At 53.9% G+C, this 12463-nt stretch overlaps 1 protein-coding gene across 2 annotated transcripts in view; it reads right to left on the bottom strand.

The window, feature by feature from the left end:
- Window positions 1-5806: 5806 nt before the first annotated feature.
- RFTN1 (raftlin, lipid raft linker 1) overlaps window positions 5807-12463 on the bottom strand; it is a 200241-nt gene continuing 193584 nt past the window's right edge. For both annotated transcript variants that reach the window (XM_055321300.1, XM_055321301.1), the window contains exon 10: window positions 5807-7115. In XM_055321300.1, the coding sequence (XP_055177275.1) occupies window positions 6747-7115 (369 nt within the window). In that variant the 3' untranslated portion in view covers window positions 5807-6746. The remainder of the gene's footprint in view (window positions 7116-12463) is intronic.

The following is a 12463-nucleotide window of genomic DNA, read 5'->3' as shown; positions in this document are numbered from 1 at the left end:
TAGGCAGAGGGAGAAGCAGGCTCCATGCAGGGAGTCCGATGCGGGACTCCATCCCAGGAATCCGGGATCAGGCCCTGAGCCAAACCATACGCTCAACCACTGACCACCCAGGCGTCCCAGGCATTCAAATCCTTAAAATTAATCCACGAGAGAGGTGCTAGAAAAGTTTTTAAACAATGGTAGTATCACTGGATTGCTTATTCTGAGGAATAACTTTTTTTTTAAAGATTTTATTTATTAAAAAAAAAAAGATTTTATTTTTTGGGGATCCCTGGATGGCTCAGCGGTTTAGCGCCTGCCTTTGGCCCAGGGTGCGATCCTGAAGTCCCGGGATCAAGTCCCACATCGGGCTCCCAGCATGGAGCCTGCTTCTCCCTCCTCCTGAGTCTCTGCCTCTCTCTCTGTGTCTCTATCTCTATCATAAATAAATAAATCTTTAAAAAAAAAGATTTTATTTATTCAATTGACAGAGAGAGAACGAGCATGAGCAGGGAGAGAGGCGGAGGGAGAAGCAGACTCCCCGCTGAGCCGGGATTTCCCTTGCAGGACTTGATCCCGATGACCTCATGACCTGAGCCAAAGGCAGATCAGAGCCACCCAGGTGCCTCCAAGGAAATAGCTTCTAATAAGGACATTATTCCTCGGTTTCTGGTATGGCTGATAGCGTCAATACTCCCTCACGCTCTGGTCAGTTGCGAAGTCCAGTCACTCTATGCTCCTAACTGACTCCCAGAGCTGCCCCCTCTGCTCCACGGAGGTGCAAACTCCCACCTGGCCTAACGCCCGGGCCTAACTTACACCTCTGCGCCCTCCCCGGGCCCCTGCACACCTTTCTCCTTTGGCAGCCACAGAGCTCTTCTAACTGCACATTTAATGTCACTTCCCTGCCTAAAACCGATCGGTGCCACCACTGCCCGGTTCCTCCCGCTGTGCGGACCGAATCCCCCCGTGTCTGATCGCCGCTGCCGCTCCCGCCCTGCACGCACAGCCCTGCGCACCTGCTCTATCAGAGCCCCTTCAGTTACTGGAACCGGCTGCTTGCGTCAGAGCCTGCCCCAGAGCGGCCTCCTCCTCACTGCTGAATTCACGCAGCGCTTACCCCGCGCCACGGTCCCTGAGCGCTTTGCATCCATTTAGTTCTCACGTTCGTCTCCATTTTACAGATGAGGCAACCGAGGCCCAGGGGGGTTAAGTCACGCGCCCAGGGCCACACACCCGGGCCGGTGGCGGGGTCGGGGTTCCAGCTGTGGGCGGCTCAGCCCATGCCCCCCCGCTCCCGCCAGTCTCCACGCAGGCCCCCGTCACAGCCCCTGGGGCGGGGGAGCGGGGACTGGGCGTGTGGCGCCTCTTGCCGTGCCCGCAGCACCCGGCCCAGCGGCGTGGGAGTTAACCGGATCCCTGGCCGGTCCGCATGGCTTCCTCCTCTGGCAGCAGGCACCAGGCTCCCAGCCAGAGGCTCGCCGGGCCTCACCCTCGCGTCCACCGTCCACGTCCTTCCCGGTGCCGTACTCTGGGCACCAGGGACAGGAAACCCCGAGTGTCCCAGGAGGCGGCCTCGCCCGTCTGGGTGGCCAAGCAGGCCGGGTGCTGCTCACGCGGGGGCCTCCGGCACCTCGGCAGCCCGATGGAGACAGGACCCCTGGACAGCTGGGGAGTCCACGCAAGCCACCCCCAGGCTGCAGGCTGCACCCCGGGCCTCCTCCTCCCCCTCTTGTCAACCCTTTGTCCATCTTTATTGCCGCCCGCTGCCCTTGGCCTGCTCCGGGTGGGAGCCGGAGCCCAGACGGTGCTGGTCCCCCCCGGGCCCCCCAGGGCCAGCAGGCCCCCCCCTGCACAACTGAAATATGTTGCCTGAGTGAGGAGCTTGGGGTGAAGCCGAACCTCCTCATGAGCACTGCTACATCTGAGAGCTATTCCTGCAAGATGTCTTGCGGTTTAAAACGGGCCATGATTAGTGTGTTTAGAGGACTGATAAAATGTGCTTCATAAGAAAATTAGAACGTCTCGTCCCGACGCTTTCTTGAAGCTGGTCCCATCAAGCGGAACTCTGGCGGGGTGTGACCAGCTGGGAGACTTGAAGACATTCACGCAAGGACTGGACTCGTGTTGACTGTATCGTTACTTACAAACCACTAACAGGGGTGCCTGGCAGGGCGCAGTCAGTTAAGCATTGGGACTCTTGGGGGCCCCTCAGTGGCTCAGTCAGTTCAGCATCTGCCTTCGGCTCAGGTTATGATTTCAGGGTCCTGGGATCGAGCCCCACATTGGGCTCCCTGCTCACAGAGAACTTGCTTCTCCCTCTCCTCCCTGCTTGTGCTCTCACTCCCTTTCTCTCTCTCTCTCTTTCAAATAAATAAAATCTTTTAAAAAAAAGAATTATCGGAAAAAGAAAAGTATCTGGACTCTTGCTTTTGACTCAGGTTGGGATCTTGGGGTCGGGGTCATGAGATCAAGCCCTGTTTGGGGCTCTGAGCGTGGACCCTGCTGGAGCTTCTCCCTTTCCTTCTGCCTCTGCCCTTCCCCACTCTTTCAAAATAAATAAAATCTTAAAAAAAAAATCTCCGCTAACAAATACATTAAGACTTTATAAACCTTATTAAAGTATTTCTGTTGGGATGGCTCCTCTGTGCTTCCATAGCAGATAAACCTCACATTCTCGGTGCTTCAGCAGAGCTCATTTGATGTACCCCTCGCCACGGGCCATGGTGACCCCTGCCAGGGGTGGTGGGGAGGAGAGGGCGGGGAGTGCTTCGTAACGATCAGGCCCAGGGGTGGCCCGCATCACATCTGCTCACGTCCAGGAGCCGGAGCCCAGTCACAGGCCCCCAGGGGTAGCGGGGCTGGGAGAGAGGAGCCAGTGGGCGCCAGTGGAATGAACCCTGGCAGCCTGTCTCTGCCCCGTTTGTCTCCTGCCAGCCTACGTGAGGATTAGCCCCACACCACACCAAGCACTTTGCATACAGAGAGCTAATGAGGCGGGTGTCAGCGCCGTCCCACACATGGGGACACGGGCACGGGGAGGGTAGCATGTAACCAGCTGGCTCCACAACCCGGCTGGGCTTTCGTCCCGCACGGGGCCGGGTATCAAACAGGCTCACTGCTGCATTAGCGTGGGGTCCCCAGGCCCTCCCTGTGTGTCACTTCTTCGGCCTCGTGCCCATGTGCACTTGAGAGCACCACCCCTACATCTCATTCAGCAGGGGAAGCTTTCCTCCGCACCCACGCCCTTTCCCCGAGCCTCTCTGGAGGTGGAGAGGAGGTCTGGAAATACCTTCCTGGCCAAAGAGAATTCAGCCACAGCTTCGAAAGAACTTCTTTTGTTCCTGGGGGAGGGTTTTTCCCCCTCTAAAAACCTCTTGGGTCAACAGGGTGGCTCGGTGGTTGAGCCTTTGTCTTTGGCTCAGGGTGTGATCGCAGGGTCCTGGGATGGAGTCCCGCATCAGGCTTCCCCCCTGCCCCCCCGCAGGAGCCTGCTTCTCCCTCTGCCTGTGACTGCCTCTCTCTGTGTGTCTCATGAATAAGATCTTAAAAAATATTAAAAAAAAAAAAACTTCTTTCCATAGGCAAAGGGAACAATGGGGCCGAAAAACTACCAGAACCCTCCATGGCAGTCGCTCAGTCCCTCCCACGAGGCTGGCGTTGGCCTCCCCTTTCTGGCAGTACCCCTGACTCCCTGGAACGCTCCTATTGGGCTGTATGGTGGTGGGGGCAGGGCCACTGAAGTCAGTTAGGTCCCCAGACTGCGGGCAGCCCAGGTGGCTCAGCGGTTGAGCGCTGCCTTCAGCCCAGGGCCTGATCCTGGAGACCCAGGATCGAGTCCCACGTCAGGCTCCCTGCATGGAGCCTGCTTCTCCCTCTGCCTGTGTCTCTGCCTCTCTCTGTGTCTCTCATAAATAAATAAATAAATAAAATCTTCAAAAAAAAAAAATCCCCAGACTGGAATCACGCCCTGAGCTGAAGGCACTCAACCGCTGAGCCACCCAGATGTCCCACTTAGGTCTCCACTTAAGTCATCTATCACTCCCAGAATTCCTCCTTTCTTTCCAGACCTGTTGTGACAGGTACAGCCCCAAAGACTGACTGCCACATGCACAAGCTTGGTGGAGCCCAAACATGAGCCTCTCCAGCATTTCCTGGTCCACAGGGCTCTCGGTGCCAACAGGCCTTTTCCCTGATCGGCAGTCACAGGAAAGCACACTCTCCTTCAGGGATCCCGCCACCCGAAATGCACATGGAGGATGTTGGGATTGTCAGGGCCTTAGTTATTTGCCATTAGTAAAAAGCATCTAATTTCACAAGAAACAAGCTGTGACTCAACTCACAGCAATCCTGTGGCTGGTGGCTCTCACCCTTGGCTGCACCCTAAAATCCCCAGGGGACTTACGAACCTGGTGCCCAGGCCACTCCCTAGAGCAACCACTCTAGTCTTGGGGTGGGACCAAGGTAGTGGGAATATTTTCAGCTCCCCCAGTGATTCTAGGGCCAGCCAATCTGAGTACCGCCTCGGGTAGACCGATGTTTTGTCAGGTATCAGGGGGGTGCAGGGAAGTGGGGAAAAGCAAGACCCTCAGGAATTACTTGTTAGCCTGGTGCTAGGGCCAAACTCCCTGAGGAATTCAAATTAGCTACAGTCACCTTTAATTTTTTTTCCACATAACACATGCAGCCAACATAAATGTCATTTAATTATTGAAAAATATGCCCACTGCCGAGTGATGGCAGCCATCCACCTGAAGGGTGCAGCCTGGACCAAATGCTTTCCAGAGTTGTGAGAGATGGGCCTTGTTTTTGTCCCAAGCTCTGCTAATGAGCGTATTTTTAAAAAGCCATTCCTCTAAGAGGCTAAGAGACAATGTTTTAAATCAGTGTGGGTAGCTCAGTGGTTGAGCGTATGCCTTCGGCTCAGGGCGTGATCCCGGGGTCCTGGGATTGAGTCCTGCGTCACACTCCCAATAGGGAGCCTGCTTCTCCCTCTACCTGTGCCTCTGCCTCTCTCTGTGTGTCTCTCACGAATAAATAAATAAGATCTTTTATAAAATAAATCAATGCTGTATATTCTTGAGCATAATTGTGGGGAATGTCATTTTTAAGTATCTTCTCTTTGGAGTCTTTAACCTTTTTAGGGAAGCTCTGGGTCTGGCTGGGGGGCAAGTGTACTCAAAAATCAAGAGGCGAACAACTGGACAACATGGCTTACAAGGGTTTTTCAGTACTGCCCTATAAAAATATCGCACAAATGTGTTTATTTTAGCAAACTTGCAAATGAGGACGAGACTGGCTTCATGAAATAATTTACTTAAAAGTCTGGCAATGGGGCGCCTGGGTGCTCAGTCAGTTAAGCAGCTGACTCATGATTTCTGCTCAGGTCATGGTCTCTTGGCTCTGGCTCTGAGCTCAGTCTGCCTGGAATCTTCTCTCTCTCTCTCCACTCCTCCCCCACTCACATGTGTGTGCACTCTCTCTCCTTCTCAAAAATAAATATTAAAAAAGAAAAAAAGTGGAAACATGCAAAGAAACCGATGGAGCGCTTTTTGTTTGCTTCTAAAAGGTGTTTGTCTCGACCACCCCAGGCACTAGGAGGTGGCTGTGCCCTGCCTTACCTGGTGACACCTAAATTCCACTTTCCATCTTCTTTCTGCAAATGACAGGAAAGTACAGTAGGCTTCACTGGCTCTGCTATTTTCCACAGGAACTTCATTTTCCTCTCCAACAGGAGTCAGAAACAGAGTGAGTGGGGACTGAATCCTCTGGACATCAGGCTAGGATTTTTTTCACTGTGACACAACACTCAATACTCACAATACACTAAACTCATAGATGATTTATTGCTTTAAGTAACTAAACAAGAAAGAGAAGAGACAGGCTGTTGTTTGGGTCGACAGTCGGCATTCTCTCTCCATGGTTTGCCAGTTGCATCTACTTAAAGCCTTAACAATACTTTCTGGACAATATAAACACGTGATAGCATACATGGAAACAACTTGGCCAATGATACACTGATGAAAATAGCACGTAACAAGGGCTCCTGACTGGTCGGGTTGCCCTGAAATGACAGAAGGAACGGGTGTTCATATGATGTGCTGAGTACAAAACCCTTAAAAATTTTTTTGGCATTAATACTAATACAGAATACTTTCTTGGACATTCTGCAAGAGCAGGTGCACACACAGCATTACCTCTTCACTTCCAGATTACCAGTATCTATGGGAATACTTTGAAAAAGCCGGGAGGTGGGGCACCTCCCCTCCCCGCTGTCATCTTCTCATTTTCTTTGCCAAAGCAGCAGGGTCTGCGGGGTTGAGATGGAGAAGGGCACCTGATGGCCTCCAGGGGCTGTAATGTCACCAAGTAGCTGGGCATGGGGTGGGGATGAACAATAAACAGCCTTGGTTTGGAGCCAGGGACGCCCAAAGATGGACTTGACTCGAATGCTCCCTGGAGACCGTGGGGGTGGACACAGGCACTGGATGTTCTAGTCCCTCCCATGGGACTGGGCAACGGACGGAGAAATAACTTGACCTCTCGCATTCTAACACTGGGGCAGTACGACACATTGCTAATGGATGTGCAGAGACCAACACTGTCAGGGACCCGGCCCTCAGGAGGACCCGGGTGAGCTCACGAGAAGAGGTCAAGCCAAGCCAAAGGGTAACATGTGACACTGGGGCGAACCGGCCCCCCACCCGGACACCAGGATGGAGCCTCGGGTCGGCCAGCTCATCAGGCTTTCAACACCAACACTGGACTCAGTTGTCTTCCACGGTGGCAGGCTCCGCAGCCCCCTCCTCGGGATGGGGGTGCCCAGTGCAGCCCCCTGCGGGGGCCCTGCAGGATCCAGCTGGACCATTCTGCACAGCCGCACCCTCCACACACAGCTGCTCGGGACACTGCTTTCCTTCGATGACATCCTGGATGGGGACCTTCAACTCCTCGGAGGCCTCGTCCTCCTGATGCGGGCCTGGCACAGAGTTTCCCACGTCTCCAACTTTGGAAAACTGGTCTTCTAAATTCTTCTCGTTTTCTTCTGCTTGTCGCTTGTCTCTGGCGCTGAGTTTACCTTTAGATTTCCTCATCTGCCTGCTGTGCATGTCTTCTCGGGAGAATCGCCACTGGAACTAGAGATCAGAGAGGGTGGGGAGAAATGAATGCAGTCTCCAGGAACCTAGAGCTTCACCGATCGCTCGCATTTGCACCCGTGTCACTTCTCAGAGCCAGACACACAATCCCCAGTATTCCTGGAGCACAGCACTACCAGCACCAAACTTGAGTCATGGCCCAAATACATCACACCCACTGCAAGAGTCTGCCCAAGGTCTTCCATGTGGTGTATTTTAGATCTGGATTTCAGGGGTCTCTGGGATGGGGGGTATGTCTTTCCACTGGCTTTGGGAAAGGAGGTCCTGAAATCCCATCATTTGGAGAGGCAGGATGGGAGAAGAGAAGAAACATGGGGCCTGTCCCTCTTAAGAGCCACGGCGCTGGCTACTTGCTTCCATTCTGAGCTGTGGGTTACCAGGCACTGGGCCTGCATTCTCTTAACCAGGTCCCCGGAGTTCAGAGGGCACAGAACCAGGGGCCAGTGCTGTGCTGCATGATCCACCCTCTCGTCCCAGCTCAGGCCAACTTAAAAGGCCATCCCAGCTCCAGGACTCCCCGGGGCTTTGGCTAATAAAGCCACTGCTGTGACTGCATCACAGCCCAGCTTCTCCCCCTGCCCACTCCTGTGCTCTCCTTTCCCCACAGGGCACTCCTCCCTAAAAATTCCCTCCACCCAAATTTTCAGAGGCTGCTTCCTGGGGAGCTGCCCCGCAACTAAGCATTTCCCCCATGTGGCAGGGAAGTCAGCAGAGGCTCAGAGTGGACAAGGTCGCACGGTAATGGAGTTGGGCAAGAATGGATCATGCTGACACTATGAGGAGTGATGGGCGTGAGGAGTCCCCAAGGTCGCGAGGTGCCCACCCGCCAGAGGTTGCCGCTGGGGCGGCAGCAGCGTGCGGAGGTCAGAGGCGGCCACGGGCCTCGAGGGGCATGCCTGGCAGTCTCCACGCCAGCGGGCATCAGGGCAGGAAGCTCAGACCACCCAGAGGGAAGGCAGCTGTCTGTCCTTGGGCAAGTTATTGATCTCTCCAAGTCTCAAATTCCTCGTCTCTCAGAGAGGCGTCGGCCCCGGCTGTGCAGCTCCTCTGGGCCCTTCTACCCCTGCCCATCTACCCCCCGCTTGCACTGTCTCACGCACACCCGGCTCTTCTCCCAGGGACTGACTGCTCTTGCCAACTAAGCAGAACTTCTGTGGGTCCCCTGGAAGCCCAGCCACATCCAGTTTCCTGTAGAAGATCACATTTTGTTGGTTTGCTGTAACCCACCAGGAGGAGACCCCAGCCACTTTCTCAGGGAACCGGCAGGGCTGCTGGGCACAGGATTTGGGGCTGTACGCACTGAGCTGGTGGGAACGATCCCAGCCAACGCTTTCTGTCCTCCCTAGTCACCCTGGGGAAATCTGTCAAGCAGGGTGACTTCTAGGACTACACTGTCTTCTGTGTCCTCAGACGGGCCACGGTGACGGTCACCCACTCCCCCTGCTGCCTGGGGGCCCCCCATCCTAGCACAGCTGTCATGGGGCCTGCAGCTAAGCACCAAGAAGGCCCTGACTCAACTCTCCCCTTTGCCTCCTTCTCTCTCTGGCAGGGGCATTCCCCCCTGGAACAGGGAAGGAGCAGGGGACAAAACTCAGGGTATCACCTGGAAGCGAAATGTTCCAAAATGTGAAGGCAAATGGCCTACAGGGTGGAACAAGCACACACCACTGTGCCTAGGGAGGAATGGGCGCACACCACGGTGCCTACCACAACTCTCACACTGTGGCAAGGCCTCCCGTTTCCCTGAATCCCCAAAGCTGTGTGCTCTCACTAGTCACTGTTAGCATGATTTTATAGATGAGCCCATAGAGGTTCAGCGAGGTTGAGTAACTTGCCCAGTCACATAGCTAGAAAAGAACATGCTGGAATTCAGACATGCTGAACATGCTGGCTCCAAACAACCCTTCCAGCCTCTCATTCTTGGTAGATGAAAGGCTTTAGGCTCTTGCTGTGGGTAGGAAGGGGGGGGCGGGGCAAGGGAAGACAGGAAACAAAGGGAGAGGCCAGGCACCTGTGGAAGGGCTCAGCCCAACACGTAGGCACCTCACCTTTCAGACTGTATGATGTTCCGATGCACCTGCTGGGTCAGGCGCTTGACTCATTAGGCCAAGTCGTCAGCTAATGGAAATCCAGATTTAATTGCCATTAAAAATAAGATACCTTGGTTCGGCTTATTTAAAAAAAAAGATCTATGCTGAAGCCTCCCTGACAGGCCTATTTTTGAAAAAAACAATAACGGCTGTCCACAGGTGAGCCAAGAAAGGGCCTCACGCTATTTAATAAGACGACACTGGCCCTCAGACTTGAGCGGACCCCACAATCATGTGGAAGGCTCCAAAAACAGATCACTCACCCTGTCCCAGAGCTTCTGATCAGTGCAACCTGGGGAGGCCGGGGAGACTTTGCATCTTTAACAAACTCCCAGGTAAGGTCCATACTGCTGGTCCACGGGCCACAGTCTGAGAAGCTCTGAGCTAAGAGAAACACACCCTCTGCCCTCCCACAGCCCTCAGCTCTGCCTCCCATGGAGGGGCCTCCTGGTCTCCCTCTCATCTTCACATCAGGCCCCCTTCACCACCTGGCTTCCCCTCCTTCAAGCAGAAGACAGTCAGGGGTTTTAACAAATAGCAACTGTTCCAGATCCCAAAGCTCAAAAGGGCAACATCTCAGAAAGCAAGATGAGGAGAAACAGGGTGGGACACAGCCACCCCTGTTGGACAGTGTCAGGTTTTTGGGTTGAGGCCCTGAGGGGAGGTCTGTAACCGCCGCCCAGCATCCTGGTTAGGATGGATTCCTAACCTCGGGAGGTACCAGGACAGCCTGTGAACAAGCAGGCTGCACGTGCTGGGGCCTTCCCAAGCCGTGTGTGTGGCACGTGGGTGTGTCGCTGCAGCCCACACCAGAAGATTCCAACTAGCTGTCCCTGTCAGAAAGAACCATGGAAAAGAAAAAAAAAAAAATCCTTCACCTGACAGCAGTGCATGTCCACAGTTCCATGTCGGCAAAGGGCTAATGGATTTCAATCCCACGTTTTAAAAGCTGTTATCTGCCTCCACTTCAAGGAGTGTAGCCGGAAGGAAGACTTTGGTGTAGTGGAAATCACCTATTAACTTGGTAGGAGTTTAATTATTTGCTCTGAAAGTCACACTCACGTGCACACAAAGAGGTTTCTTTCAAATGCTGAAAAGTCTTGATTGGAGAATTTTCTCTACTTTGCTGATTAAAAGAGGCCTCAATATGCTGTGTCCTTGGTGTGCCAGCCTTGAGGTCCCTTTTCTGAGCTTTCAATCCAGATGTAATACGAATTTCCTGCGCTCACAAGTTTCATTACTCATACATACAAAGGAAGAGAGTGTCTGAGGCAGAGGGAATAGCCAGGGCAAAGGCCCTGTGGTGACAAGGGACACAGAAGGTCATGAAGGCCACAGGAGCTGGAATGCAGAAAACGAGGACAATGGCAGAGGAACTAAGAAGGCCAGACCACACACGGCCCTGTGGATCCCACTGCAGACTTCCATCTTTATATTAAGAATCACACAAAGCTTTAGAACCATTTTAAGCAGTAGGGCGATAGGATTCAATGTGCTGTTTTCAAAGATTCCTCTGGCTCCTCGTGGAGAACGTATGTGAAGGGGAGACCTGCTACTAGCGGATTAGAGTTGTTGAAGTGCATGGTGGTGGCAAGAAGTGGAGGGATTTAAAGTTTCTAGGACCTAAAATAGACACGTCTTGAGGATACAGTGACTATGGCAGTGAGGAGACAGGGAGTCAAGGATGAGCCCTGGATGAGTTGCTGCCTCTGGGTGGTGGTGATGCCCTTGTTCTAGGTGGGGGTGGGGGGAGTGGGGGTGGCCAGGTCACAAGTTGCTCAGAGATGCTGAGTAGTGACGGGGCACATGCTGCTGGGGTCTTAGGGCAGAAGCGAGTACTGAAAATGCAGGTATAGGAGTCATCAACTCAGGTGGTCAGATTTCTTCTGGGGAGGAATGAAATTTTCTAAGGAAGAGACCAGAGAGTGAGAGACAAATGGGGCTGGGTTTGAACAACCTAATGGAAAACCAGGGCAGCAGTGTGGGGTCAGAGCCAAGAGAAAAAGGTGCTTCAAGAGGCAGAGGGCAGCCAACAGTATCAGTGCCGTGGGGGCTCAGGCACAGTGAGGACTTGATGGAGTCACTGCCACGGCCATGAGGGTACCCACACCTCGTGCGAGCAGGATGCCAACCTGAGTCAGCGGCAGAGCACTGGCCAAGACCACGAGAAGGAGACAAGCCATCTGGCTGTAAAGTCCCCTCTCTGGGACTCCACCAGTGAGGTGACCTCTCCAGGTCACACGCAAAACATGTGCTCCACACGAGCCAATCCTTTGAATGAGCAGGAGATAAGTAAGTACTTCACAACAGGAAGCAGCCACCCTAAAATTTTAGTACAGCTGATCGGGGTTGGAAGGGTCTACTGATCAGAAAATGAATGACTCCATCCTCTGGATTTTCCCCAAGGAAGTCGGTCCACCTTCTTATAGCAGCTTTAAAGCTCGGAATCTAAAAATCTCCGGCTCATTGCCTTCCGTGAGCCACAAACCCTGTGTCTCTCCTTTGGGAACGGCCCACAACCCAACCAGGAAGAGCCTGGCAGGAGATGACAGCACTGCCTCCCTCCCTCAAGGGCAGAGCCGGCGCGTTCTGGCGTCGATGGCAGACCTGCCCGTGCTGTTGCTGGATGTCACCGAAGATGCACGTGGTCCCTGGGAACTTTGGGCAAAGCCACAGCTTACAGTGGGCCGGGGGAGATCCATCTTCCAGCCGGAGGCTGACTGCTCCTGGTGGTTAATGGTGGCTTCAGCCGTGGCCTTCTGGCCCTCTGCTGCTGTCACCTGTCACATTAGCATCTTGGAGCTGAGACAGAGACTTTCCTCTGCATCCTACACCATCTGGCTTCAGGTCACCATCTCCTTGGCGCTCCTCCCAGGAGCCTCCCCCCAGCCCCTGGGTTTGCTGGCTGGTGAGGGGCTGCTACAATCTGTTCACTTGCTTGGTTGCTCCTGTCCAGGCTCTGTGTCCAAAGAACACGAGGAGCCAGGAGGGGCGCATGGGATGGTGCCAAGCGTGAGATGTGGAGCAGGTCCATCAGGCTCTGCCAGCGAGCGCTGCCATGGCCATCAAAGGGGGCTCAAGCTGGCTTCAGGTGGCACCTGACTTGGGCTTTGGCAAGTTCCCCTGACTCCCTCACCCTTTCCCAAGCCAATGGTGAACCGCTCACCAGCTGCAGAGAGTGGGAGTGCAAAGCATCAGATTCGTCTGACATAAGAGAAGGACTTGGGTTTGACTTCT

This window comes from Nyctereutes procyonoides, unplaced genomic scaffold (assembly GCF_905146905.1).
Source record: "Nyctereutes procyonoides isolate TBG_1078 unplaced genomic scaffold, NYPRO_anot_genome, whole genome shotgun sequence".
Taxonomy (NCBI): domain Eukaryota; kingdom Metazoa; phylum Chordata; class Mammalia; order Carnivora; family Canidae; genus Nyctereutes; species Nyctereutes procyonoides.
This window is presented reverse-complemented; position numbering and strand designations above follow the sequence as displayed.